The sequence below is a fragment of the Melanerpes formicivorus genome, unplaced genomic scaffold (genome assembly GCF_026170545.1).
Source record: "Melanerpes formicivorus ecotype bairdi unplaced genomic scaffold, bMelFor1.0.p_v2 SCAF_34, whole genome shotgun sequence".
Taxonomy (NCBI): domain Eukaryota; kingdom Metazoa; phylum Chordata; class Aves; order Piciformes; family Picidae; genus Melanerpes; species Melanerpes formicivorus.
This window is the reverse complement of record NW_027142386.1, coordinates 5,536,674-5,564,547: the sequence shown is the minus strand read 5'-3', so window position 1 is coordinate 5,564,547 and position 27,874 is coordinate 5,536,674. Positions and strand designations below refer to the sequence as shown.

The 27,874-nt window shown below is 63.4% G+C and overlaps 2 protein-coding genes across 3 annotated transcripts; both read right to left on the bottom strand.

The window, feature by feature from the left end:
• Positions 1-473: 473 nt before the first annotated feature.
• On the bottom strand, positions 474-21,897 carry MXD1 (MAX dimerization protein 1). Of its 2 annotated transcripts, XR_010989558.1 has the most exons (7): positions 21,758-21,897; positions 21,578-21,671; positions 17,504-17,533; positions 9,555-9,669; positions 5,020-5,179; positions 1,335-3,143; positions 474-1,280 (listed from the first exon to the last, which is right to left on the bottom strand). XR_010989558.1 is itself a non-coding variant. In XM_068156629.1 (6 exons), exons 1-6 carry the CDS (start codon positions 21,828-21,830, stop codon positions 2,944-2,946), a joined length of 672 nt encoding a protein of 223 aa, XP_068012730.1. In that variant the 5' UTR covers positions 21,831-21,897; the 3' UTR covers positions 474-2,943. The 2 variants fall into 2 exon arrangements, 1 of the variants encoding a protein (XP_068012730.1); XM_068156629.1 differs by having other exon boundaries at positions 474-3,143.
• Positions 21,898-23,034: 1,137 nt separating this feature from the next.
• On the bottom strand, positions 23,035-27,396 carry SNRNP27 (small nuclear ribonucleoprotein U4/U6.U5 subunit 27). The gene is made up of 6 exons (XM_068156651.1): positions 27,291-27,396; positions 26,503-26,623; positions 26,033-26,145; positions 25,829-25,908; positions 25,654-25,718; positions 23,035-23,547 (listed from the first exon to the last, which is right to left on the bottom strand). Exons 1-6 carry the CDS (start codon positions 27,325-27,327, stop codon positions 23,493-23,495), a joined length of 471 nt encoding a protein of 156 aa, XP_068012752.1. The 5' UTR covers positions 27,328-27,396; the 3' UTR covers positions 23,035-23,492.
• Positions 27,397-27,874: the final 478 nt, after the last annotated feature.

The window sequence follows — 27,874 nt, the reverse complement described above, 5'->3', positions numbered from 1 at the left end:
GGGTGCTCAATCATCACGAGCTAGGAAAACAAAACCAACCAAAGCCAAACCCACAGGGCCACAAGAAGTCCTTCCCTGCAGCTGATTTGGTAGGATGCTGGTGGAACAGTGAATCCCAGGGCAAGGCTGGCACAGAGCCCACCCTGTGCCCATGGAGGGAGCCTCCCACGTTGCCACCGTGCCAGGGGGGGTCCTTGGCTGCTGGGGGGGGGATCCATCCTAGGGGAGCTCCCAGCCTTGATCCAGGTTAGTGCAGCAGCTTGGGAGCCTTCCCCCTCTCCCCCTTCCTCTTCCCCCCCTCCTCCAGCAGAGCCCAACAGTGCAAAGGTCCAAGAGGTGTTGGGAGGGGAGGGGGGGGGGATCAAAAAAACAACCTCAAAAATCAGCCCAAACCCCTCCCCCACCCCCCCCAACCCCCTCCCCCCCCCCCCAATTTCACAACAGAAGTCAACTCAAAAAGGCACAACACTGAAAAGAAGAAGAAGAAGAAGAGTAATAATAATGAATCAATAATAATTTAGGCTGAAGCAACACCTCAGGGCCTTGGCCCCAGCTAAATGGCAGCCAAAAAGCACTCAGCTTCTGCCTCCTTCTCTCACCCAGGGGCTGCCTTCCCAACACCTTCACCTTCAAGCCTTCCCAACACCTTTGGCCCTTCCCAACACCTTCACCTTCAAGCCTTCCCAACACCTTCGGCCCTTCCCTGCTCCAGCCCCCTGGCTCCAGAGGGATTCTCCAGCTGCCCTCCTGGCAGGAGGTCTCTTGGCCAGCACCTCCCAGAGGCACCAGCCCCAGAGTGCTGATGTTTCACTTCTGTTTCCCACCCCCCTCTCTGTGCTTTTCATCTTTGGGAGGGGGTTGGGTTTTTTCCTTGCTCCCTTTCCTGGGGCTGTGGAGGGGCTGGCTGCTGGCTGCCACTGCTGAAGGTACCCGAGAGTGGCTCAGGGTGGAGTCTGGTGGACAGCAAGAAGATTGCTGGCTGCTCTCAAACACCACAACAGTGCCTCCTGTGAGTTGTTCTCTCCTCTAAACCCCAGCGCTTTGGAGATCTCAGCAAGCTGCTGGCCCTGGCTCAAGGCCTCTCAAAGGCTTCAAATGACCCCAAAAAAGTAGATGCAGGATGTTAAAACCCCCCCAAAGAAATGAAGCAAGAAAGGAGGCTGATGTTGGTCACCACTTGCAGCAGCAAAGGCTTCTGGAAGGGTTTTTGGCCTGGGGGAGGTCACCACTGATGCAGAAAGCCCTTGGAGAGCAAAGAGGCTCTGGGCAGATGCTGGGACCTTGCTGGGTGCTGAGATCCTGCTGGGTGCTGAGATCCTGCTGGGTCCCAGGACCTTGCTGGGTGCTGAGATTCTGCTGGGTCCCAGGACCTTGCTGGGTGCTGAGATTCTGCTGGGTCCTGGAATCCTGCTAGGTGCTGAGATCCTGCTGGGTCCTGGGATCTTGCTGGGTGCTGAGATCTTGCTGAGTGCTGAGATCCTGTTGAGTGCTGACATCCTGCTGGATGCTGAGATCCTGCTGGATGCTGAGATCCTGCTGAGTGCTGAGATCCTGCTGGGTCCTGGGAACTTGCTGGGTGCTGGGATCCTGCTGGGTCCTGGGATCTTGCTGGGTGCTGGGATCCTGCTGGGTGCTGAGACCTTGCTGGGTGCTGAGATCCTGCTGGGTGCTAAGATCCTGCTGGGTGCTGAGGCCTTGCTGGGTGCAGAGCCCTGGGCTGGGCTGGGCTGGAGGGCACCACGAAGGGCTCCAGGAGCAGCTCTGGCTGGGTCCAAGCTCCCTGAGGCTCTCCAGGCCGTGCTGAAGGCTGGCTGCAGTCCCTCAGCTCTCTGCCCGCCGGGGGTGCCGGGAAGGGCTCTGCCCCTCCTGGGGGTGCTTGAGTTTTACCTCCCCGAGGCTGAAATCCTTCATGTGGGTGCCCAGGAGGATGCCCAAAGTGCTCCCTGGGGGGCTTTGCCCAGCTGGGTTATTGCTGAAGTTGGGGGGGAGGGGGGTGGCAGAGCTGGGCAGGGGCCTGGGCATGGCTCCCGGGGACGTGGCTGAGGCATCCTCTGGGTTGGTTTCTTTCTTTCTTTGTTTTGTGCTAAAGGGAGTGGAGAGAAAGCTTTTTTTCCTGGCTTGTTTTGTTCATCTCTCCGAGGTAGAAAACAATTTGTCCCCGAGTCAAGAAGCAGGGAAGAGGAAATGCCAGGAGATGGGATGGACAAAGGGAATGGGCACAGGAAACTCGCCCTCACCCGCCCCAGAGGCGGGCATGGTGCCAGCTGTGCCCTTGCAGCCACCACCTTGGAGATGCTTCCTGCTTCCAGGAGGGTGCTTGGAGCTTGGGATGGGATGGGCTGGGATGGACTGGGATGGGATGGACTGGGATGGGATGAGATGGGCTGGGGGTGAGGCTGTGGCTGTGCTGCTGCCCCTGAACGCTTCGAGTGGGAGTGAAGGAGCCTTGAAGGGAGGGGGCTGGAGGTCCCTGTGCCAGTCTGTGGCTTGAGAGGGCTCCTCTGTGCCCTGCTTTGTCTCCTGTTGCCAGAGGCCAGCTCTGCCTTTGGGTCCACATCCCAAAACCTCCCAAACTTCATCCCCAAAGGAAAACCAACTTCCAAATCCAACAGCTCCGAAATCTCTCTGCTTGGCTCCTGCCAAGGATTGGAGCAACGCTTCTGGGAATGGCACAGAGGTGACAGCTGCTGTGCCACTCCCAAAAGCCTGGAGTGTTGGAGAGGAGGCTTTTTGGGATGGGAAGAGAAAAAGCTGGGGGCTGGAAGTGGAGGAGGGAGCTGCAGGGAGCAGCTGGGCTGGTGGCTGGGGGAAGAACTGGGGGCGAAGCTCAGCTTCCTTCGGGGCCTTATCTGTGCAAGGGAATGGCTGGGATGAGGGGGAAAGAGTGATGGAGGAAGGGGGTGGGAAGGGGTGGGGAGGGAAACCAGCTTTGGGAGCTGCTTCTTATAGCCCCAGAGAAGGTTTGTGATTGCTCTGCAGCTTCAACCTCTCCAGGCTGGAGCTGGAGTAACCTTCGTCGCTGCAGACGCTGGGGAGGCTTCCTCGCTCGTCCGAGTCGCTGGGGCTGCTGCTGCCGCTGCTGCTGCTCCAGTCCAGGTCTGCTGGCAGATCATCTGTGCTCTCCACATCCACCTCCATCTCTTCTGCAAGGAGAAGCAGTCAGAGAATGGTCAGGGTTGGAAGGGACCTCAAGGCTCAGACTGTTCCACCCAGAGCCAGGCAGAGCAGCCTCAGCCCAGAGGGGTGAGGGAAGCAGAGGGCAGGAAGCTCTCAAGGGTTCTGCAGACTTCAGAGTCACAGAGCCACAGAGCTGGCAGGGCTGGAAGGGAGCTCAAGGCTCAGCCAGTTCCAACCCCCTGCCATGGCCAGGGACACCTCACACCACAGCAGGTTGCTCACAGCCACATCCAGCCTGGCTGCAAACACCTCCAGGCAGGAGGCTTCCACCACCTCCCTGGGCAGCCTGTGCCAGGCTCTCACCACCCTCATGGGGAACAACTTCTTCCTCACAGCCAATCTGAATCTCCCCACTTCTAGTTTTGCTCCATCCCACCCAGTCCTATCACCTCCTAACACCCTCAAAAGTCCCTCCCCAGCTTTCTTGTAGCCCCCTGCAGATCCTGGAAGGCCACCAGAAGGTCACCTGGGAACCTTTCCTCTCCAAGCTGAACACCCCCAACTCCCTCAGGCTGTGCTCACAGCAGAGCAGCTCCAGCCCTCTGCTCCTCCTCCTGGCCCTTCTCTGGACACCTTCCAGCACCTCCAGAGCCTTCCTGGCACAGAAGCTCCAGCACTGGCCCCAGAGCTCCAGCTGTGGTCTCAGCAGAGTGGAGCAGAGGGGCAGAATCCCCTCCCTGGCCCTGCTGGCCACACTTCTCTTGCTGCAGCCCAGGCTCTGCTTGGCTCTCTGGGCTGCAAGTGCTCACTGCTGGCTCCTGCTGAGCTTCTCCTCCCCCAGTACCCCTAAGGCCTTTTCTCCAGGGCTGCTCTCCAGCCAGTCCCTGCCCAGCCTGTGTTGGTGCTTGGGATTGCCCTGCCCCAGCTGCAGGACCTTGCCCTTGGCCTTGTTGAACCTCATGAGGCTGTCCTGGGCCCAGCTCTGCAGCCTGTCCAGCTCCCTCTGGATGGATCCTTCCCTCCAGCCTGTCCAGCTCCCTCTGGATGCATCCCTTCCCTCCAGCCTGTCCAGGTCTCTCTGGATGCATCCCTTCCCTCCAGCCTGTCCAGCTCCCTCTGGATGGATCCTTCCCTCCAGCCTGTCCAGCTCCCTCTGGATGGATCCCTTCCCTCTAGCCTCTTCAGCTCCTTCTGGATGCATCCCTTCCCTCCAGCCTGTCCAGCTCCCTCTGGATGGATCCTTCCCTCCAGCCTGTCCAGCTCCCTCTGGATGGATCCTTCCCTCCAGCCTGTCCAGCTCCCTCTGGATGGATCCTTCCCTCCAGCCTGCCCAGCTCCCTCTGGATGGATCCTTCCCTGCAGCACTCAGCAGCACCTCACAGCTTGGTGCTGCGGGAGCCTCAGTGCCCCTGTCCCTGGCACCAACAGTGATGTTACCCAAGCCTGCTCCCAGGACCGATCTCTGAGGGCCTCCACTTGCCCCTGGAGCCCTGCCAGGCAGCCTCTGGCTGGCTCAGTGTGGGGCTGGCTCAGTGTGGGGCTGGCTCAGTGTGAGGCTGGCTCAGTGTGGGGCTGGCTCAGTGTGAGGCTGGCTCAGTGTGAGGCTGGGTCAGTGTGGGGCTGGCTCAGTGTGAGGCTGGCTCAGTGTGGGGCTGGCTCAGTGTGGGGCTGGCTCAGTGTGAGGCTGGCTCAGTGTGAGGCTGGCTCAGTGTGGGGCTGGCTCAGTGTGAGGCTGGCTCAGTGTGGGGCTGGCTCAGTGTGAGGCTGGCTCAGTGTGAGGCTGGGTCAGTGTGGGGCTGGCTCAGTGTGAGGCTGGCTCAGTGTGGGGCTGGCTCAGTGTGAGGCTGGCTCAGTGTGAGGCTGGCTCAGTGTGAGGCTGGCTCCTCCCCAGGCTGTGCTGACCTCGCTCGGAGTCGGAGCGCTCGGAGGAGCGGCTGGAGCCGATGCTGTCCATCCGCACCCGCTCCATGCCCAGCTTCTCCAGCTGCCTCTTCAGGTGCCTCTGCTCCCTCAGCAGCTGCTCCTTCTGGTGCACAGCTCTCCTGTCATAGTCCTCAAGCTTCTGCAGAGGGGCAGAGAGAACACAGCCCTGAGCTCCAGGCTGCCCAAGCCACCTGCATGTGGCCAGCAGCTGGCCAGGGGCTGCTCAGCTCCCAGGTGCTGAGGGCTCGAGGCACAGGGATGCAGCTCCCACCCTGCAGCAAGGGGATGATGATGATGGACAGCAGCACATCATGGAGTGGGTGAGGTTGGAAAAGGCCTCAAAGATCACTGAGTCCAGCCCTGACCCCCAGCACTGCCCCAGCACCACCACCCCATGGCCCTCAGCACCACAGCTCCAGGGCTCTGGAACCCCTCCAGGGCTGGGGACTGCACCACTGCCCTGGGCAGCCTGGGCCAGGCCTGGACAAACCTTCCCAGGAGGAAATTGTTCCTCATGGCCAACCTGAGCCTCCCCTGGAGCACCCTGAGGCCATTTCCTCTCCTGCCATCACTTGTTCCTAGGGAGCAGAGCCCAACCCCCACCTGGCTCCAGCCTCCTCTCAGGAGCTGCAGAGAGCAATGAGCTCTCCCTCAGCCTCCTCTGCCCCAGCCTCAACCCCCCCAGCTCCCTCAGCTGCTCCTCCCCAGCCCTGCTCTCCAGACCCTTCCCCAGCTCTCTTGCCCTTCTCTGGCCCTGCTCCAGCCCTCAAAGTCCTTCTGGCACTCAGAGCCCAACCCTGACCCCAGGCTTCCAGCTGTGGCCTCCCCAGTGCCCAGCCCAGGGGCACACTCCCTGCCCTGCTCCTGCTGCCCACCCCACTGCTGCTCCAGGCCAGGCTGCTGCTGCCCTCCTTGCCCCCCTGGGCACTCCCTGGCTGCTCTCCAGCTGCTGGCACCCAGCACCCCCAGGGCCTTTCCTGCTGGGCACTTTGCAGCTACACTTTGAGGCAGGTTGCAGAGTCTGGCAGAGGGATGGAGAGATCTGGACCAGTCCTGAGGTCACCAGAGAAGGGAGGGAGAGGAGCTGCCCCCTCCAAACACCTCAGAGTGCAGCTGGAGCTGGACCCATCCTGTGCCTGTGATAAGCAGGCATCAAACCCAGCCCTCCACCAGCACTGCCTTTGCTTATCTGCAGCACCCAGAGCCCTGAAACCACCCAGCCCTGTGAGTCAGGGGCTGAAGGACAGGGAGGGAGGGAGGAGAACAGCAGGGTAGCTTCCACTGCTGCAGCCAAGCTCAGCCTCAAAGCCCCCAGGCCCCGTGGTGCTGCAAGGCAGCCTTTGGCTCTGCAGGGCTGGAACTCTGGAGGGGGAGCTGGGAGGGCTGGGGGTGCACAAGCTGCCCATGAGCCACCAAGGTGCCCCTGTGGCCATGAGGACGTCCAATGCTCTCCTGGATCCCTGGAGCAGGCTGCCCAGAGAGCTTGTGGAGAGCTTCCAACCCCCCTGGCCATGGTGCCCCTGGGCAAGCTGCTGTGGGAGCCCTGCTGGAGCAGGGGCTTGGAGTAGATCATGGGACGGGTTGGGCTGGAAGGGAGCTCAAAGCTCAGCCAGCTCCAACCCCCTGCCATGGGCAGGGACCCCTCCCACCAGCCCAGGCTGCTCAGGGCCTCATCCAGCCTGGCCTGGAGCACCTCCAGGCAGGAGGCAGCCACAGCCTCCCTGGGCAGCCTGTGCCAGGCTCTCCCCACCCTCACTCTCAACAATTTCTTCCTCATCTCCACTCTCAGTCTCCCCTCTCCCAGCTCACAGCCATTGTCCCTCAGCCTGGCACTCCCAGCCCTTGTCCAGAGTCCCTCCCCAGCTCTCCTGGAGCCCTTCAGGTACTGCAAGGCTGCTCTGAGGTTCCCCTGGAGCCCTTTTCCAGGCTGAACTCTCCCAGGCTGTCCCCACAGGGGAGGTTCTGCAGCCTCTGATCACCTTGGTGGCCTCCTCTGGAGCCTCTCCAGCAGCTCCAGGTCCCTCTTGTGCTGGGGCCCAGAGCTGGAGGCAGTGCTGCAGGTGGGGGCTGAGTAGAGCAGAGCAGAAGGGCAGAATCCCTTCCCTGTGCTACTGCTCTAAGGAATTGCTTCCTCAGCTCCAGCTGATCTCCAGAGGTCCATTCCAGCCCCTGCCATGCTGGGATTAGTTGATTCTGTCTCACCAACCCACAGCAGCAGAACCACTGCAACACTTCCAAACCAAGGCAAGAAATTCTTTCTAGGGAGGCTAGGGAGAGCCTGGCACAGGCTGCCCAGGGAGGCTGTGGCTGCCTCCTGCCTGGAGGTGCTGAAGGCCAGGCTGGATGAGGCCTTGAGCAAGCTGTGCTGGTGGGAGGTGTCCCTGCCCATGGCAGGGGGCTGGAGCTGCCTGAGCCTTGAGGTTCCTTCCAACCTAAACTGTTCAGTGAATCTATAAATCCCAAATCCCAGAGCCCTGCTCTCCATGCAGCAGTTTGGCTCCCAAGGCCAAGCTCTGTGTCCAGCCCACTGCAATCTGCAGTTTTGTAGGACAGGAAGGGATCTGCAGAGGGCAGGAAAAGATCTGCAGAGGGCAGGAAGGGATCTGCAGAGGGTCCTGGCCAGGCTGCAGCCATGGCTGAGGCCAATGGGATGAGGCTCAACAAGGCCAAGGGCTGGGGCCTGACCCTGGGTCACAACCACCCCAGGAAGGCTCCAGGCTGGGGGCAGAGTGGCTGCAAAGGGCCCAGCAGGAAAGGCCCTGGGGGTGCTGGGTGCCAGCAGCTGGAGAGGAGCCAGGGAGTGGCCAGGGGGGCAAGGAGGGCAGCAGCAGCCTGGCCTGGAGCAGCAGTGGGGTGGGCAGCAGGAGCAGGGCAGGGAGTGTGCCCCTGGGCTGGGCACTGGGGAGGCCACAGCTGGAAGCCTGGGGTCAGGGTTGGGCTCTGACTGCCAGAAGGACTTTGAGGGCTGGAGCAGGGCCAGAGAAGGGCAAGAGAGCTGGGGAAGGGTCTGGAGAGCAGGGCTGGGGAGGAGCAGCTGAGGGATCTGGGGGGGTTGAGGCTGGAGCAGAGGAGGCTGAGGGAGAGCTCATTGCTCTCTGCAGCTCCTGAGAGGAGGCTGGAGCCAGGTGGGGGTTGGGCTCTGCTCCCCAGTCTCAGGTGCTAGAAGGAGAGGCAGTGGCCTGGAACTGTGCCAGGGGAGGCTCAGGTTGGAGAGGAGGAACAATTCCTGCCTTGCAGGGGTGGTCAGGGCCTGGCCCAGGCTGCCCAGGGCAGCGGTGCAGTACTCATACCTGCAAGGGTTCCAGGGCCCTGTGGCCATGGCAGCTGCTTTGGTGTCCCTGCTGGGGCTGGGCTGGGGCTGGGCTGGGGCTGAGCTGGGGCTGGGGCTGGGCTGGGGCTGGGGCTGGGGCTGGGTTGGGGCTGGGTTGGAGCTGGGACTGGGTTGGGGCTGGGTTGGGGCTGGGGCTGGGTTGGGGCTGGGCTGGGGCTGGGTTGGGGCTGGGTTGGGGCTGGGTTGGGACTGGGTTGGGGCTGGGGCTGGGCTGGGGCTGGGTTGGGGCTGGGTTGGGTTGGGGCTGGGTTGGGCCTGGGACTGGGGCTGGGTTGGGGCTGGGGCTGGGTTGGGGCTGGGTTGGGGCTGAGCTGGGGCTGGGGCTGGGTTGGGGCTGGGTTGGGGCTGAGCTGGGGCTGGGTTGGGGCTGGGTTTGAGCTGGGGCTGGGTTGGGGCTGGTCTGGGGCTGGGTTGGGGCTGGGCTGGGGCTGGGTTGGGGCTGGGCTGGGCCTGGGCTGGGGCAGGGGCTTGGGCTGGGTTGGGGCTGGGGCTGGTCTGGGTTGGGGCTGGGCTGGGGCAGGGGCTTGGGCTGGGTTGGGGCTGGGTTGGGGCTGGGCTGGGGCTGGGTTGGGGCTGGGTTTGGGCTGGGGCTGGGTTGGGGCTGGGCTGGGTTGGGGCTGGGTTGGGGCTGGGGCTGGGTTGGGGCTGAGCTGGGGCTGGGTTGGGGCTGGGTTGGGGCTGGAGCTGGGGCTGGGGCTGGGTTGGGGCTGGGCTGGGGCTGGGTTTGGGCTGGGGCTGGGTTGGGGCTGGGCTGGGTTGGGGCTGGGTTGGGGTTGGGGCTGGGTTGGGGCTGAGCTGGGGCTGGGTTGGGGCTGGGTTGGGGCTGGGTTGGGGCTGGGCTGGGTTGGGGCTGGGCTGGGTTGGGGCTGGGTTGGGGCTGGGCTGGGTTGGGGCTGGGCTGGGTTGGGGCTGGGTTGGGGCTGGGGCTGGGTTGGGGCTGGGCTGGGTTGGGGCTGGGGCTGGGTTGGGGCTGGGGCTGGGCTGGGTTGGGGCTGGGCTGGGTTGGGGCTGGGTTGGGGCTGGGCTGGGTTGGGGCTGTGTTGGGGCTGGGGCTGGGTTGGGGCAGGGGCTGGTCTGAGCTGGATGCTCTGAGAGAGCTTTCCCAACCCAACCCCTCCCAGAGCTTTCTGCTGTCTCCCAGCCCCCCGGGGGGGGTGGGTGGCCCCAAGGGCCCCCTGCTCACCTTGATGTGCAGCTTGGCCTTGGTCAGCAGGCTGAGGGTGGTGTGCTTGCTGCTCTCAGCCCCCAGGGGCACCTGGCCCTTCAGCTTCTCCAGGCACAGCCTCAGGTGGGCACGCCTGCAGGCACAGCACAGCCTCAGCACCCTGCTGCCCACCTCCCACCCCTGCCAGCACCCAGGGGGGGCTGGAAAGCTGAGCCTGGGGGCTTCCCCCCCTCCAGCTCCTGCTGCAAAGCAGAAGCACAGACTGGCAGAGGGTGGAAGGCAGCTCCAGAGAGCATCCAGTCCCAGCCCCTGCCAGAGCAGGGCACCCAGGGCAGTCTGCACAGGAACACAGCCAGGGGGGGTTGGAAAGGCTCCAGAGCAGGAGACTCCACAACCTCTCTGGGCAGCCTGCTCCAGGCCTCTGCCTCCCTCACACCAAAGGAGTTTCTCCTCATGCTGAGCTGAAAGCTTCTCTGCTCAAGTTTGTGTTCATTGCTCCTTGGCTTCTTGCTGTGCAGCACCAAAGGGAGCTTGGCCCCCTCCACCTGACCCCCAGCCCTCAGCTATTGATAGGCATTGATCAGGTCCCTCTCAGCCTTCCCCACACTGAACAGCCCCAGGGCTCTCAGTCTCTCTCCACAGGGGAGATGCTCAAGGCCCCTAAGCATCCTCTTGGCTCTCCCTTGGCCTCTCTCCAGCAGGTCTCTGTCTCTCCTGACCTGGGGAGCCCAGAACTGGACCCAGGATTGCAGCTGTGGCCTCAGCAGGGCAGAGCAGAGGGGCAGGAGAACCTCCCCAGCCCTGCTGGCCACACTCTCCTTGCTGCCCCCCAGGACCCCATTGGCTCTCTTGGCCCCCAGGGCACTTTGCTGTCCCATGCAGACCCTGCTGCCCCCCAGCACTCCAAGGCCTTTCTCCATGGAGCTGCTGTCCAGCAGGGCAGCTCCTAACCTGTCCTGGTGCCTGCTGCTGTTCCTGCCCAGATGCAGGACCCTGCACTTTTCCTTCCTGAACCTCCTGAGGTTCTCCTTCCCTCAGCTCTCAGCCTGTCCAGCTCTGCTTGGATGGCAGCACCAGCCCCCCCAGTTCTGTGCCATCAGAACTTGCTGAGGGAGCTCTCAGTGCCCTCAGCCAGGTCCTTGGTAAAGATACTGAACAAAACTGGAGCCAGGGCTGACCCTTGGGGAACATCACCAGGAGAGAACCAGAGCCAGGCAGAGCAGCCTCAGCCCAGGGGGGTGAGGGAGGCAGGGGGCAGGAAGCTCTCAAGGGTTCTGCAGACTTCAGAGTCACAGAACCACAGAGCTGGCAGGGCTGGAAGGGAGCTCAAGCCAGCTCCAACCCCCTGCCACAGCCAGGGACACCTCACACCACAGCAGGTTGCTCACAGCCACATCCAGCCTGGCTGCAAACACCTCCAGGGCTGAGGCTTCCACCACCTCCCTGGGCAGCCTGTGCCAGGCTCTCACCACCCTCCTGGGGAACAACTTCTTCCTCACAGCCAATCTGCATCTCCTCATTTCTTTGGAGCTTCTTCTCCTGCCCCACCTGGGAGTGGCTGGGAAAGGTGGGAGCTGGGGGAGTCCCCAGAACTGTGCAGATGCCTGGTGGCTGTGGGGCAGGCTGTGGATGTGGTCTGCCTGGGCTGCAGCAAGGCCTTTGCCACCATCCCCCACAGCAAGCTCCTGGCCAAGCTGTCAGCCCCTGGCTGGGACAGCAGCTCTCTGAGCTGGGTGAGGAACTGGCTGGAGGCTGAGCCCAGAGAGTGGTGGTGAATGGTGCCACAGCCAGCTGGCAGCCAGGCACCAGTGATGTGCCCCAGGGATCAGTGCTGGGCCCCAGCCTGTTCAATATCTTCATTGATGATCTGGATGAGGGCATTGAGTCAGTCAGCAGCAAATGTGCAGCTGACAGCAAGCTGGGAGCAGATGTTGGTCAGTGAGAGGGCAGAAAGGCTCTGCAGAGGGACCTCGACCGAGTGGACAGATGGGCAGAGGCCAACAGGATGGCATTCAACAAGTCCAAGTGCCAGGGGCTGCACATTGGCCACAGCAACCCCATGCAGAGCTACAGGCTGGGGTCAGAGTGGCTGAGAGCTGCCAGGCAGAGAGGGACCTGGGGGTGCTGACTGACAGCTGCCTGAACACGAGCCAGCAGTGTGCCCAGGTGGCCAAGAAGGCCAATGGCATCCTGGCCTGCATCAGGAAGAGTGTGGCCAGCAGGAGCAGGGAAGTCATTGTGCCCTGTGCTCAGCACTGCTCAGGCCACACCTTGAGTCCTGTGTCCAGTTCTGGGCCCCTCAGTTTAAGAAGGACATTGAGAGTCTTGAAGGTGTCCAGAGAAGGGCAACAAGGCTGGGGAGGGGTCTGGAGCACAGCCCTGTGAGGAGAGGCTGAGGGAGCTGGGGTTGCTTAGCTTGGAGAAGAGGAGGCTCAGAGGAGACTCAGAGGAGACCTCATTGCCCTCTACAACTACCTGAAGGGAGGTTGTAGCCAGGGAGGGGTTGGTCTCTTCTCCCAGGCAGCCAGCACCAGAACAAGAGGACACAGTCTCAAGCTGTGCCAGGGGAGGTTTAGGCTGGAGGTGAGGAGAAAGCTCTTCACTGAGTCATTCATCATTGGGATGTGCTGCCCAGGGAGGTGGTGGAGTCCCCATCCCTGGAGGTGTTGCAGAGGGGATTGGATGTGGCACTTGGTGCCATGGTCTGGTCATGAGGTCTGTGGTGCCAGGCTGGACTTGATGATCTTTGAGGTCTCTTCCAGCCTTGGTGATTCTGTGACACTGTGATACTGTGGTGCTGGGGCTGTGGCTCAGGGCTGGACCTGGCTGAGGAAGGTTCTCCCTGGGACTTGATGGTCTGGAAGGACTTTGCCAACCTAAAGGACTCCCCAGAGAACTCTGACTCTGCTCAGCCTCACCCCCCCAAGGCAGGCAGTGGCTGCAGTGGCTGCAGGGGCTGCTGGGATGGCAGCACCCCAGGACCTTTTGGGTCAGGCTCTCTGCTTTGGGGCTTTTTCCACCCAAAAGGCTTCCCTGCAGGGATGCTCTTGGGTCCCAGCTTTGCTCCACCACCAGCTGAAGCCACCCAGGCTGACCCCCTGAGGCTGTGAGCCCTTGGGAGCTCCTGCTCCCTATTTTTAGCAGGAAGGAGATGGTTTCAGATCCACCTCCTTGGCAGCTCTGCCCAAAACAAAGCCAAGTCCCTGAGGAAACCAAAAGCTCCACAGGAGGCTGCCAGGATCCTCCCTCACTGGAGAGCACCCAGGGGGGCAGGGAGGAGAGTGTGGGCAGCAGGGCAAGGGAGGCTCTGCCCCTCTGCCCTGCCCTGGGGAGGCCACAGCTGCACTCCTGGCTCCAGCTCTGGGCTCCCCACTTGCAGAGCCTGGGAAGGGCTGGGGAGAGTCCAGGGCAGGCTGGGAAGCTGCTGAGGGGCCTGGAGCAGCTCTGGCAGCAGCAAAGGCTGAGAGCCCTGGGGCTGAGAGCCTGCAGAAGAGCAGCCCCAGAGGGCAGCTGAGCAATGCTCAGCAAGAGCTGAAGGAGCTGGGGGGGGCAAGAGGCTGGGGCCAGGCTCTGCTGAGTGGTGCCCAGGGCCAGGCCAAGGGGCAAGGGGCACAAAGTGGCAGCCAGGAGCTGCCAGCTGGAGAGGAGGAGAAAGTAGTTTGGTGTGAGGGTGCTGGAGGCCTGGAGCAGGCTGCCCAGAGAGGTTGTGGAGTCTGCTCTGGAGAGCTCCCAACCCCCCCTGGGCACTGTGCCCCTGGGCAAGCTGCTGTGGGTGCCCTGCTGGAGCAGGGCTTGGGCTGGGTGAGCTCCAGAGCTGCCTTCCCACCCCTCCAGGCTGGGGCTTTGGTGGCATTACTAACAGCTAACCCTTCCCTGCTGGCACATCCCTGCCAGGGGAACCTCCCACTGCTCCCCCAGGCCCTTTCCCAGCCCTGTGATGCTCTCCCCATGGGCTGAGTTCACTCAGGTGCAGAGCTGCAGCCCCAGGCTTAGGTCACAGCTCCTGGGCAGTGCTTGCAACATCCCCAGCCCTGAAATGCCCTGGTGGAGGTTTTGCAAGGACCTGCCTGGCTGGTTTGGGGTTTCCTGGGAGGAAACCAACCCTGTGCCTACGCAAAGCACCTCCTGAACACCACCACCAGGACAGGAGCTCTGTAGAGGCTGCAGAGCTGGGCCCAAGGCAGCCTCAGGGAGTCCAACAAGGCCAAGGGCAAGGTTCCTGCAGCTGGGGCAGGGCAACCCCCAGCACAGACCCAGCCTGGGGCAGGAGTGGCTGAGAGCAGCCTGCAGGAGAAGGCCTTGGGGGGGTCAGGTGGTGACAAACTCCCCAGGAGCCAGCACTGGTCCCTGGCAGCCCAGAGCCAGCTGAGTGCTGAGCTGCAGCCAGAGCAGGGAGAGCAGCAGCACAGGGAGGGGATTCTGCCCCTCTGCTCTGCTCTGCTCAGCCCCCACCTGCAGCACTGCCTCCAGCTCTGGGCCCCAGCACAAGAGGGACCTGGAGCTGCTGGAGAGGGTCCAGGGGAGGCCACCAAGGTGATCAGAGGCTGCAGAACCTCCCCTGTGGGGACAGGCTGGGAGAGTTGGGGCTGTTCAGGCTGGGGAGGAGAAGGCTCCAGGGAGAGCTCAGAGCAGCCTTGCAGTACCTGCAGGGCTCCAGGAGAGCTGGGGAGGGACTCTGGACAAGGGCTGGGAGTGCCAGGCTGAGGGACAATGGCTGTGAGCTGGGAGAGGGGAGACTGAGACTGGAGAGGAGGAAGAAATTGTTGAGAGTGAGGCTGGGGAGAGCCTGGCCCAGGCTGCCCAGGGAGGCTGTGGCTGCCTCCTGCCTGGAGGTGTTGAAGGCCAGGCTGGCTGAGGCCTTGAGCAACCTGGGCTGGTGGGAGGTGTCCCTGCCCATGGCAGGGGGCTGGAGCTGGCTGAGCTTTGAGCTCCCTTCCAGCCCATCCCATCCCATGGATCTCTGAAGCCCAGAGAGCTGCAGGCTGCCTTTGGGCAGATCCTTTCCTGAGCTGGGGAAGAGCTGCCTGGAGCATGGCAGAGCTCCAGCCAGGGGGGATCCAGCTGCAGGGGGTGAGGGGCAGGCCCAGCTCTGCTCCCTGCCTGTGACACACAACTCCTTGGCTCAGAAAGAGCCTCCTGCTGCTGGCCCCTGGCAGCAGGGCACAAGCAGCCAGGCTGTGGGGGGCAGGGTGGCCACCCCAGTGCCTCCCCACACACCAGCACCAGGCTCAGCCTGGGGGTTCTGCCTCACAGCCAGAGGTGAAGCAGCTGGAAAAGGCTCTGCCTGGGCACAGCACCCAGCTGAACCCCCCCTGAACTCCCCCTGGCTCCTGGGGGTGAAAGGAAAAGCTCCCAAGGGATTCATTTCCCCAGGAGAGGACCTTCCCAAGGCCATCCTCACTGCCCTGGGGCCCTCTGCCTGCTGCTCCCCTCCCTGGATCAAGCCAAGCTGCTCTCTGTGCCAGCAGGAGGAAGCTGGCAAGGCTTGGCCAAGGCCAGGGCCCAGAAGCTGGATGGGCTGAAGGGATCCCCAAGCATGAAGGGAATGAAATCCTGGTGCCAGGGAGCAGCTCCCTGCTGCAGCCTCTCCAGGGGGGCAGAAAACATGGAGCAGATCCTGCAGCTGCTTGTGCAATGAGATTGCAACAGGGCTCTGGCCTCAGCAAGGAGAGAGGGGCAAGGAGAGGGTGAGGAAATCAGGGCTGGGTGAGAGGAACCTCAGGAGGCTCAAGCAGGGCAAGGGCAGGATCCTGCCCCTGGGGAGCAACAACCTCCTGCAGCAGCACAGCTGAGGGGGAACCTGCTGGGAAGCAGCTCCAGGAGAAGGAGCTGGGAGGGCTGGGGGACAAGAAGGTGCCCAGGAGCCAGCAATGTGCCCTGGGGGCCAAGAAGGCCTCAGGGGTGTCCTGGGGGGCAGGGAGGAGAGTGTGGGCAGCAGGGCAAGGGAGGCTCTCCTGCCCCTCTGCCCTGCCCTGGGGAGGCCACAGCTGCACTCCTGGCTCCAGCTCTGGGCTCCCCACTTGCAGAGCCTGGGAAGGGCTGGGGAGAGTCCAGGGCAGGCTGGGAAGCTGCTGAGGGGCCTGGAGCAGCTCTGGCAGCAGCAAAGGCTGAGAGCCCTGGGGCTGAGAGCCTGCAGAAGAGCAGCCCCAGAGGGGAGCTGAGCAATGCTCAGCAAGAGCTGAAGGAGCTGGGGGGGGCAAGAGGCTGGGGCCAGACTCTGCTGAGTGGTGCCCAGGGCCAGGCCAAGGGGCAAGGGGCAGAAAGTGGCAGCCAGGAGATGCCAGCTGGAGAGGAGGAGAAAGTAGTTTGGTGTGAGGGTGCTGGAGGCCTGGAGCAGGCTGCCCAGAGAGGTTGTGGAGTCTGCTCTGGAGAGCTTCCAACCCCCCCTGGGCACTGTGCCCCTGGGCAAGCTGCTGTGGGAGCCCTGCTGGAGCAGGGGCTGGGCTGGGGGAGCTCCAGAGCTCCCTTCCCACCTCTCCATGCTGGGATGTCCAACTGCTGATTTTCTCCACCTGCTAAGAGCAGAACTGAACCTCTGTGGCCTTTCCCACCCCTCAGGACACTCTGGCCCTGCTCTTTCAACACCAACTGCCTGAGCTCACACAAATCACCCACTGGCAGCAGGATGTGGCAAGATTTGAGGCATGGCCAAACCCTGCCAAGGAACAAGGAGGAAGGACAGCAAAGTATCCCCAGAGAGCAGAGCTGGCACTGGGAGGTGTGTGGCTGAGCCCAGGGGGATGCCATCCCCCCAGCCCTGATCTGCCCTGGGAAGGGGCAGAGGGCCAGAACCTGGACCCCCTTTCCTGGCATGCTGAGGGCAGGGAAGAAGGCTTTGCCCAGGAGCTGAGCTCCATTCCCACCTCCTCATGGTGCTATGACCAAGGACAAGAGATGCTTCAAGCCTGCCCTTGAGGATCCTAAAGGTCTTTTCCACCCTGAACCATTCTGTGATACTGTCAATATCCTGGGGGCACTCTGGGGCCCTCACTCCAAGAAGGACATTGAGCAACTGGAGCAGGGCTAGAGGAGGGCAGCAGAGAGTCCTGGCCAGGCTGGAGCCATGGCTGAGGCCAATGGGATGAGGCTCAACAAGGCCAAGGGCTGGGTCCTGACCCTGGGTCACAACCACCCCAGGAAGGCTCCAGGCTGGGGGCAGAGTGGCTGCAAAGTGCCCAGCAGGAAAGGCCCTGGGGGTGCTGGGTGCCAGCAGCTGGAGAGCAGCCAGGGAGTGCCCAGGGGGGCAAGGAGGGCAGCAGCAGCCTGGCCTGGAGCAGCAGTGGGGTGGGCAGCAGGAGCAGGGCAGGGAGTGTGCCCCTGGGCTGGGCACTGGGGAGGCCACAGCTGGAAGCCTGGGGTCAGGGTTGGGCTCTGACTGCCAGAAGGACTTTGAGGGCTGGAGCAGGGCCAGAGAAGGGCAAGAGAGCTGGGGAAGGGTCTGGAGAGCAGGGCTGGGGAGGAGCAGCTGAGGCAGCTGGGGGGTTGAGGCTGGAGCAGAGGAGGCTGAGGGAGAGCTCATTGCTCTCTGCAGCTCCTGAGAGGAGGCTGGAGCCAGGTGGGGGTTGGGCTCTGCTCCCCAGTCTCAGGTGCTAGAAGGAGAGGAAATGGCCTGGAACTGTTCCAGGGGAGGCTTAGGTTGGAGATGAGGAGCAATTCCTTTGCTGCAGGAGTGGTCAGGGCCTGGCCCAGGCTGCCCAGGGGGGTGGTGCAGTCCCCATCCCTGGGGGTGCTCCAGGGCCCTGTGGCCATGGCAGCTGGGCCCTGCTTTGGTGTCCATGCTGGGGCAGGGGTGGGGCTGGGCTGGAGGCTCTCAGAGGCTTTTCCATCCCAACCCATTCTGTGCTTCCCAAGCAAGCAGCATCAGGCACCTCCTCAGCAGCACTTCCCATCCCTGCTCTCCCTCCCACAAGCCCTGGAAGAGGCAGAACTTGCCCAGCCCCTGCCCCCAGGCAGCCTCCAGCACTGACCTGTTCTTCTCCATCTCATTGTGTGTCGACCTGGAAAAGAAAGGACAAGCTGTAAGCTTCCCCATCCCACTGGGTCAGGACTGGGGCTCAGGGAAGGCTCCTGGGGAAGCTGCCAACCCCAGGGTGGGGAAAATGGTGAAGAAGGTGGAAGGGATTGGGCCAGGAGGGAGAAATCTCCAGAGAAGTGGCAATGAAAGGGTCAGGAAAGCCCCAGGAGGGGATTGTGAGGTGGAGAGGCTGAGGACTGAGAGCCAGGACTGGGATCAAGCAGCAATGTCCCTGCCAGGACCCCAGGCAGTGAGCACCTGAGGCTGGTGGAAGACAAGGAGCAGCCCCAAGAGCTCAGGGCAGGGCAGGGAAGCTGCTCCAGCACAACACAAACCTCTGCTGGGAGGCACAGGAGGCTTTGGGTGACTCTGTTAGTGCAAGGGAGCCTTGGGAAGGAGTCCTGCAGAAGGGAAGGCCAAGGAGGGCTGGGGAGCAGCAGCACAGGGGGCAGGAGCCAGGCAGCAGGCTGCTGTGGGAGGGCTGGGCAGGGTCTGAGGGCTTGGTTCTCATGTCAGGAGCTGCAAACCAGCTCAGGCCACGCTGGGGACCAGCCACAACTCTGCTGTGCTCCTGGCAAGAGCAGGACAGGCTCCAGGGACAAGCAACAAGGATGAGCTTCCAGGAGAAGCTTCCAGGGACAGGCTCCTGGGATGGGCTCCTGGGATAGGCTCCTAGGAGAAGCTTCCAGGGACAGGCTCCTGGGATGGGCTCCTGGGATGGGCTCCTGGGATGGGCTCCTGGCATAGGCTCCCAGGAGAGGTTTCCAGGAGAGACTCCCAGGAGAAGCTTCCAGGGACAGGCTCCAGGGACAGGCTCCTGGGATGGGCTCCCAGGAGAGACTCCCAGGATAAGCTTCCAGGAGAGGCTCCCAGGATAAGCTTCCAGGATAAGCTTCCAGGGACAGGCTCCCAGGATGGGCTCCAGGGACAGGCTCCAGGGACAGGCTCCCAGGACAAGCATCAAGGATAGGCTCCCAGGATAAGCTCCCAGGACAAGCATCAAGGACAGGCTCCCAGGACAGGCTCCAGGGACAGGCTCCTGGGATGGGCTCCCAAGACAGACTCCCAGGGACAGGCTTCCAGGACAGGCTCCCAGGCTAAGCTTCCAGGACAGGCTCCCAGGAGTAGCTTCCAGGACAGGCTCCCAGGGGAAGCTTTCAGGCTAAGCTCCCAGGACAGGGTCCCAGGACAGGCTCCCAGGACAGGCTTCCAGGCTAAACTTTCAGGACAGGCTCCCAGGCTAAGCTCCCAGGGCAGGCTCCCAGGACAAGCTTCTAGGATAGGCTTCCAGGACAAGCTCCCAGGACAGGATTCCAGGATAAGCTCCCAGGACAGACTCCCAGGACAGGCTTCTAGGATAAGCTCCCAGGATAAGGTCCCAGGACAGGCTCCCAGGCTAAGCTTCCCTGAAGAGGTTTCCAAGCTGTGGAGATGTGGAGCTGAGGGCCATGGGTCGGTGGTGACCTGCCAGGAGCTCCAAACCAGCTCAGGCCATGCTGGTGAGCAAGAGCTTCTCTCTCTGCTGCTCTCCTGGCCAAAGCAGGCTAAGCTTCCAGGGGGGTGGGATGGAAAGGGAAGCTTTCCCCAGCAGATTGTGTGGCTGTGGCACTTGGTGCTATGGCTTCATGGCCATGGTGGTGCTGGGTTGGACCCCAGGATCTCAGAAGCCTTTCCCAACCCAAAGAGTTTTGTGCTTCTGGGATCCAACAGCTCTGAGCAAGGAGAGGTTGGAAGCCAGCTGGGGGTGAAGCTGGTTTAGAAATTCCTTTGGAGCTTCTCATTTTAATGAAGCTCAGAAAACACAAAGGAGGACTGACCCTGGGCCCCTCCTTGCCAGAAGGACTTTGAGGGCTGGAGCAGGGCCAGAGAAGGGCAAGAGAGCTGGGGAAGGGTCTGGAGAAGAGGGCTGGGGAGGAGCAGCTGAGGGAGCTGGGGGGGTTGAGGCTGGAGCAGAGGAGGCTGAGGGAGAGCTCATTGCTCTCTGCAGCTCCTGAGAGGAGGCTGGAGCCAGGTGGGGGTTGGGCTCTGCTCCCTAGGAACAAGTGATGGGAGGAGAGGAAATGGCCTCAGGTTGCCCCAGGGGAGGTTCAGGTTGGCCATGAGGAACAATTTCCTCCTGGGAAGGTTTGTCCAGGCCTGTCCCAGGCTGCCCAGGGCAGTGGTGCAGTCCCCAGCCCTGGAGGGGTTCCAGAGCCCTGGAGCTGTGGTGCTGAGGGCCATGGGGGGGTGGTGCTGGGGCAGTGCAGGGCTCAGGGCTGGGCTGGCTGAGCTTAAAGGCCTCTTCCAAGCAGAACAACTCCATGAGAAGGAAATGTGAAGAGATGAAGATCCACAAATTCCCTCAGAGGCTGCTGCAGAGAGTCTGGGAGACCTCAGCCACCTTCTGCCCCCTCAGTGCCCCCAGGAGCCCTGTGGTGGAGGCAGCTGGAGAGGCCCTGGGACGGGGAGGCTGCGGCGGCTCCCGGGGCACCGCCGGCACTCTGCTGTCACAGCAGCTGTCAAAGTTCAGCTGTCACCACGTCACAGGGACAGCTCCACTCCCAACCAGGAAGATGTGACAGGTCTGGTGACATTGCCACCACCCTGCTCCTCCCTGGGCAAACAGCCCCAAAACCAGCCCAGGAGCAAGGCAACCACCGGCTGCCGGTGCCACCCTGCCCGGCTTCCGCTCTGCCCGCGGGCACTGCGGGGGCACTCCAGAGCCAGCCCTCCCCAGATGCCCCCCTCAGGGGGCTCAAAGGGATCTGCAGTGACTGAACCCCCCCAGGATGGCCACTGCAAGGAAAGGAATCGGCACAGTGGCTCCGGGGTGGGAGGCTCTGGCTGCCAGGGGCCAGCTCCTGCGGTGGGGAGGTGGAAGGCAGGAGGTGGGAGCAGGAGGTGCTGAATCCGTGGCCCTGGGGCTGAGCAATTCGACATTCCCTACAGAATTCCCAAGCCCCAGGGTGCTGGGAATTGCTCCTGAGGCGCAGTGCAGCTGCTGGAGCCAGGCAGAAGGGGGGTTTGATATTCCTGAGATGGGATTGAGGGTTGGACCTCCCCCCCGCCCCCAGGCTGGGGCTCCGGGGGGGCTCTGGGGAGGAGGAGCGGAGGAATTGCCTTCTTCCAAAGGCGCCAGGAGAGGGCATTTAGGGCAAGGAAACCCAGAGGGGCCGAGGGCAGCCCCCGCAGGGATCCTCACGGACCTCAGCTGCTTTCGCTTCCCCAGCTCCGGGATGAAACCGAAACCAAACTCGCAGCTCCCTGCCGGCGGCACCCCCGGGCCAGCCCCGGTACCGACCCTGAGCGGGGGGAGCCCAGCGCGGCAGGCGCCCCTCAGACGGTGCCAGAATGCCCCCCACGGGTGCCCCCAGCTTGCTGCCCGTCCCGAGCTGGCGCCGGGGGTGCGATGGGAATCTCTCGGCGCAGGGCTGAAGGGCAAAAGGTGGTGGCAGGGGTGGGGTGGTGGCAGGGAGGAGGTGTGTGGAGGGCCAGCGGGTTGTGCCGGCAGGAACGTGGCAGAGCCTGGTGACAGGAGGTGACAGCAGGTCCCCGCCCAGCGCCGTCACAGCAGAGCCTGGTGACAGGAGGTGGCAAGGTCCCCAGCCTGACCACAGGACCTGTGTCCCCCGGGGACAGGAGGGTCCCACACCGGCCGGCTCCCCGTGACGGGCAGGATCCTGCCAGACGCCGGTAGCCGGTGACAGGCGGGTGCCTGCCCTGCCCCGTGACAGGACTTCCCTGGGCTCAGTCACCCGGTGACAGGAAGGTGCCCAGCCCAGCCAACACCCTGTGACATCAGCACCTTACCGGAGCCGGGTAACCGGTGACAGCGGGGCACCCCCCAGCCCCGTGAAAACGGAACCTTACCGGGCCTAGGCGCCCGGTGACCGGAGACTTCCGGCCCTCCCGGACAGGACCCTGGCCAACCCCGAGCACCCCGCAACGGCCGAGCCCAACCGCGTCAGGCCTCGGGGCCGGCTGTCCTCCCGCGCTCCCTCCCCAGCTGCCGGTGCAAGATCAACCCCCAACCGGTGCCGGCCGTTACCTGCTGCCGCCGCCGCTCTTCCTGGCCTTGACGCGGCGCCGCAGGCCCTCCCCGTCCTTCCCGGGCAACAGTGAGGCATAACCATGCTCGGCTTCTGCGGAGACACAACCGCGGGCCTCCCGTTACACCGGGCCCGGTTGAAGGAGGGGAAGCGGGGCCGGGACGGGGAGGATCAGGTACCTCGCTCCCGCCGCTCCAGGTACTCGGCGGCCTCCAGCAGCAGCTGGATGCTGAGCCCGGCGTCCGCCGCCATCTCGCTGCGCTGGGTGGGCCGGGCCGGACCGGGCCGGGAGCGGCGGCGGCGGGGCGGAGCTGAGTGTCCGCCTCGCCCGGCCGCTCCGCCGCACTCCGCCCCCTGCACGCTCATTGGGCGATGCACCCCCTCGCCGACGTTGCTCATTGGCGGAGGGGCGAGCGAAGCCACGCCCAAGCCGAGCACGCGCGGGGGCCCCGCCCCGCGAGCGCCGTTATTGGGTGAGAGCGCTCCGCCCCCTTGTCCAGCCGTGCCCAACCGCCGCGTCCCATTGGGCGGCAACACCCCGACACGCCCCCGCACTGACTCACTTCCTGCCAGGGCAGCCAATAGCGGCGCGGGAAGCGATAAGGGGGCGGAGCGCTGGCTCCAGCTGACAACAGATCGCTCCCCGGAGCTAGGAACCCCCTGGGACAGAGACCCCCGGGGGCCGGGACGCTCCTGAACAGGGACCCTTCCTCCTGTAGCTGGGAGCCCCACACGGGGCTGGGACCCTCGGAACAAAGATCCCCAGCACGTGGACCCCACCGGGGCGGGGTTCCCCACCCCTGGAACCCTTCTCTCCGGGGCTGTGACCCCCCGGCACCGGGACCCTCCTCTGAACAGGGCTCCCGCCCTCCCTTTCACCCTACCCCGGGACTTCCCTTTTTGGAGTTGGGACTTCTTGGGACAGGAGGCTGAGACTTACCCCAGGACCGAGGCACCCCTCTACAGGGCTGGGACCCCCCCAGGGAAGAAGCCTCCACCCCAGAAGAGGGCATCCCTCTGTCAGGTAGTACCCAGGGACCCTCCCAAGCAAGGCAGGCAGCACCTCAGGCCACTCTACCCACCCCATGACCCAACCAGGGATCCCCAACCCCAAGCAGGGCTCAGGGTCCCTTTATGAGAGGACAAAGCACTCCCAAATCTGTCCTGCCTATCAAACTGGGAGCCCCCATATGCCACAGCCCCACCCTATGGGGGGTACCAGCAGACAAGGTGGGGGACTAATAGCTTGGGGTGGGGGAACAACTTGCCCCCCCCTGACCCATGCTTCCCAGCACCTCTATTTTGACTGCAGGGCTGCCCTCAACCTCCTTCAGTGGGGTGAGGTGGGTGTTAATTAACAGAAGCTGTTAATTACCAAGAAGTAGGCAAGCAGGAGGTGTGTGGAATGGATAAACATCCAACCAGGCTGGCAAAAAAAGAAGAGCAACAGAAGTGGTTTGTTTCTGCACTAAGAGGCCTCCAAAGGGGCCCTGGGGTTTAATTTATTGGTACAAGTCTACACAGAGGTGGGAGTGGAGGTGTTCTGTGGGGGGGAAGGGCTGTGTGCCAGAGCTTCCTGGCAATTTATTCCTGAATTATAAAATAAAGGAGGAGAGGGGGAAATAACTCAGGGTTTTATTGTAATGGGGGGAAAAAAATAAACCCCAAACCTGTCAAAAGCCACAGGGGAACCACAACGAGATCCTGGCGAGGAGCAGCCTGCAAGGGACAGCATCCAGACCAAACCAGAGCCACCCAAAGCAGCTCCTTGTGCCCACTGTGCCAGCTGGGCAGGGCCAGCACAGCAGGGCTGGGGAGAGAAAATAAACAACTCCCAAATTCCTCAGAAGTCTGCTCCTGGAGCTGCCTGGCAGCAGAAGCCATTGCCCAGGGTGGTCTGCAGCCAGCCCAGCATCAGGCGATGAAGTCCAGGGGCCTGTTGAATCCTCCTTTCCTGTTCATGTACTGCCTGTGGGGAGGGCAGAGAGCAGCTCAGCACCCCCTGGCACCCAGCACTGCAGGAATCAGCTCCAAATAGCCACAGGAGCCCCAGTTCCTAAGCGGATTTGCACAGCCCAGGGCAGGAAAGCTCCTGGTCTCCTCGAGGACCTCATAGGGAGGTCCTCATATAGGACCTAAACACGAGCCAGCAGTGTGCCCAGGGGGCCAAGAAGGCCAAGGGCATCCTGGCCTGCATTAGGAAGAGTGTGGCCAGCAGGAGCAGGGAAGTCATTGTGCCCTGGGCTCAGCACTGGTTAGGCCACACCTTGAGTCCTGTGTCCAGTTCTGGGCCCCTCAGTTTCAGAAGGACATTGAGAGACTTGAAGGTGTCCAGAGAAGGGCAACAAAGCTGGGGAGGGGTTTGGAGCACAGCCCTGTGAGGAGAGGCTGAGGGAGCTGGGGTTGCTTAGCCTGGAGAAGAGGAGGCTCAGGGGAGACCTCATTGCCCTTTACAACTACCTGAAAGGTGGCTGTAGCCAGGAAGGGGTTGGTCTCTTCTCCCAGGCAGCCAGCACCAGAACAAGAGGACACAGTCTCAAGCTGTGCCAGGGGAAGGTTAGGCTGGAGGTGAGGAGAAAGTTCTTCCCTGAGAGAGTCATTCATCATTGGGATGTGCTGCCCAGGGAGGTGGTGGAGTCCCCATCCCTGGAGGTGTTCAAGAGGGGATTGGATGTGGCACTTGGTGCCATGGTCTAGTCATGAGGTCTGTGGTGCCAGGTTGGACTCAATGATCTTTGAGGTCTCTTCCAACCTTGGTGCTACAGTGATACTGTGATCTCTGTGCCTGTCTGGCTCAAATGGGAGCTTTAGACCCAAGCCAGGCAGAGCAGCTCAGCCACATCCTCCAGGTTCCAGCCAAAACAGTCCTGGAATGGTTATGGTTTGGGTGGGAAGAGACCTTAAAGATCATCTAATTGCTCCAGGACCAAGTTGCTCAAGGCCCAGCCCAACCTGAGGGCATCCACAGCCTCCCTGGGCAGCCTGTACCAGGCTCTCCCCACCCTCATCATCAACAATTTCTTCCTCCTCTCCAGTCTCAGTCTCCCCTCTCCCAGCTCAAAGCCAATGTCCCTCAGCCTGGCACTCCCAGCGCTTCTCCAAAGTCCCCCCCCAGATTCAATTTGCTTTAAGAAGTCAAATGAACAAATTTAGGTTTTAAGGGAGGTAAGAAACAGGACTCCCCAGGAGCCAGATCCTAGACCCACAGACAGGTTTAGGTTGGAAAAGACCTCTCAGACCATGGAGTCCTGAACTCTGCACTGCCCCAGCACCACCCCCCCATGGCCCTCAGCACCACAGCTCCAGGGCTCTGGAACCCCTCCAGGGCTGGGGACTGCACCACTGCCCTGGGCAGCCTGGGACAGGCCTGGACAAACCTTCCCAGGAGGAAATTGTTCCTCATGGCCAACCTGAGCCTCCCCTGGGGTACCCTGAGGCCATTTCCTCTCCTCCCATCACTTGTTCCTAGGGAGCAGAGCCCAACCCCCACCTGGCTCCAGCCTCCTCTCAGGAGCTGCAGAGAACAATGAGCTCTCCCTCAGCCTCCTCTGCTCCAGCCTCAACCCCCCCAGCTGCCTCAGCTGCTCCTCCCCAGCCCTGCTCTCCAGACCCTTCCCCAGCTCTCTTGCCCTTCTCTGGCCCTGCTCCAGCCCTCAAAGTCCTTCTGGCAGTCAGAGCCCAACCCTGACCCCAGGCTTCCAGCTGTGGCCTCCCCAGTGCCCAGCCCAGGGGCACACTCCCTGCCCTGCTCCTGCTGCCCACCCCACTGCTGCTCCAGGCCAGGCTGCTGCTGCCCTCCTTGCCCCCCTGGGCACTCCCTGGCTCCTCTCCAGCTGCTGGCACCCAGCACCCCCAGGGCCTTTCCTGCTGGGCACTTTGCAGCCACTCTGCCCCCAGCCTGGAGCCTTCCTGGGGTGGTTGTGACCCAGGATCAGGATCCAGCCCTTGGCCTTGTTGAGCCTCATCCCATTGGCCTCAGCCATGGCTCCAGCTTGGCCAGGACCCTCTGCAGAGCCTCCAGTAGATCAACTCTGGCTCCTAGCTTTGTGTCCCCAGAGCCAGGCTGGGCCCTCACCTGTACTTCCTCTTCTGGGACACGTTGATGGCGTAGGCATTGGCAGCTCCATCCACCTTCTTCCCCTGAGAGCCAGGAACAAAAAGATGTCCCAAACCTCAATGTGTGTTGCCCAAAAAGGCCCCAGTGGCACCACCAAGCCCATCAGGAGATGGCTGCAGGCCCCAGCACTCACCTTTGTGGTGTCAAAAGAGGCAAAGCCCATCATCTTCATCATCTCTATTTCCTCTTCAGTCTTGCCCTGCAGATCTTCCTCTACCCAGGCAACAGAAAGCAAGCTTTGGCCCCCAGCCCATGCTGAATAAGCACCTGGGTGCCCCCTGGGCTGCTCCCAACCCCAGTGAGGCACCCAGGAGGTGTTCAAGGAGCAGCTCCTCACCTGTGATCTGCCTCTCTTTGCTTTTGGAGTCCTTGATCTCCTTCTTCTCTTCATCCCTCCTCTCCTTCAGCCTGGGTGGGGAGGAGGAGCTGGAGCGGTGCCTCCGGGGTGACCTGCAGTGCCAAAAGCAGCCAGGGCTGCAGCTTCCCAGCTCTGCCCTCGCCATGGACAGCCCCCACCCCGTGCCAGCCCAGCCCTGCCCCATGCCCAGCCCTGCCTCCTGCCCAGCCCTGCCTCCTGCCCAGCCCTGCCCCATGCCCAGCCCTGCCTCCTGCCCATCCCTGCCCCATGCCCAGCCCTGCCCCCTGCCCATCCCTGCCCCCTGCCCATCCCTGCCCCATGCCCATCCCTGCCCCATGCCCAGCCCTGCCTCCTGCCCAGCCCTGCCTCCTGCCCATCCCTGCCCCCTGCCCATCCCTGCCCCATGCCCAGCCCTGCCCCCTGCCCATCCCAGCCTTGCTGCCCCTCACCTGGACCGCCGCCGGTGCGGGGAGCGGGAACGGCTCCGCCTCCTGTCCCTGTCCCGGGACCGGGATCGCTCTCTCCGCCTCCTCTCCCTCTCCCGTGAGGCAGAACGCGAACGCCTGCGCTCTGCTCGGGGAAAGGCAGCACCCGGCTCAGCTGCTGCTTCCTCACCTCCCTGCCCCCTTCTCCCGCAGCGCCCCAGCGACGCTGCGACCGCTCCAGGCAGAGACCCCCCACAGCCTCCTGCCGCCTCCTTCCCCCGATCCCTCCCCGGCGGCGCGCAGGGACCCCCACCGGCACCCACGGAAGTGAGAGAAGGGCCTCTCACCCAGGAGAGCCCTGGAGGTGGGGTGACCGCCCTGGAGGTGGGGTGAGTGGGGACGGGGGTCGGTGGGCGTGAGGATACGGAGACAGAGGAGGATGCGGCAGCAGGAGGCAAGAGCACGACGGAAGGAGGAAGGGAGCCTCTGCTTTCCCCGCACCGACCACCCGAGGCCTCCTCACCGCCCCGCCGCGCCCTGAGGGGGTTCACCCTCTCGCCCGAGGGTCAGGGGACGCCCCGGGCCTGGCTCCCCCGCGCCTTCCCCACGAGCGCGGACCGCTGCCCGCCTGCGAGCAGCCCCTTCCCGCCGGGGCCGGCTCCCCCCCGGGGCAGCTCCCCCCCGGCCTCCCGCTCCCCGCCCGGGGCAGCTCCCCTCCGGCCTCCCGCTCCCCCCCGGGGCAGCTCCCCTCCGGCCTCCCGCTCCCCGCCCGGGGCAGCTCCCCCCCGGCCTCTCTCGGCCTCCCTCCTCACCCCGCCGCGGCGGCGAGCGGGAGCGGCTGCGGCCCATGGCCGCCCTCAGCGCCGGCGCTTCCGGCCGCGCGGTTCCGCGCACTTCCGGGTCCCTCGCGCCGGGTCCCCCGCGCCGCGTCCCAGGGCTGCCCCCCGGAACCGGCACCGCGGCGCTTTGGTTCCGCAGGGAATGAGTCCGGGCGGCCAAAGCCCCTCCCCGGCGTCACCCCCCCCACCCCAGCCCCCCCCCCCCCGCGCCCCGGGCCGGGGTGTGCGGGCGGAGAGCTCCAGGCTCCGTCCCAGCATCAGTCCCAGCTCCAGCCCCAGCCTCATCCCCAGCCCCAGCTCCATCTCCAGCCCAGCCTCATCCCCAGCTCCATCTCCAGCCCCAGCCTCATCCCCAGTTCCCTCTCCAGCCCCAGCCCAGCCCCAGTCTCATCCCCAGCTCCATCTCCAGCCCCAGCCTCATCCCCAGTTCCCTCTCCAGCCCCAGCCCAGCCCCAGTCTCATCCCCAGCTCCATCTCCAGCCCCAGCCCAGCCCCAGCCTCATCCCCAGCTCCCTCTCCAGCCCCAGCCTCATCCCCAGCTCCCTCTCCAGCCCCAG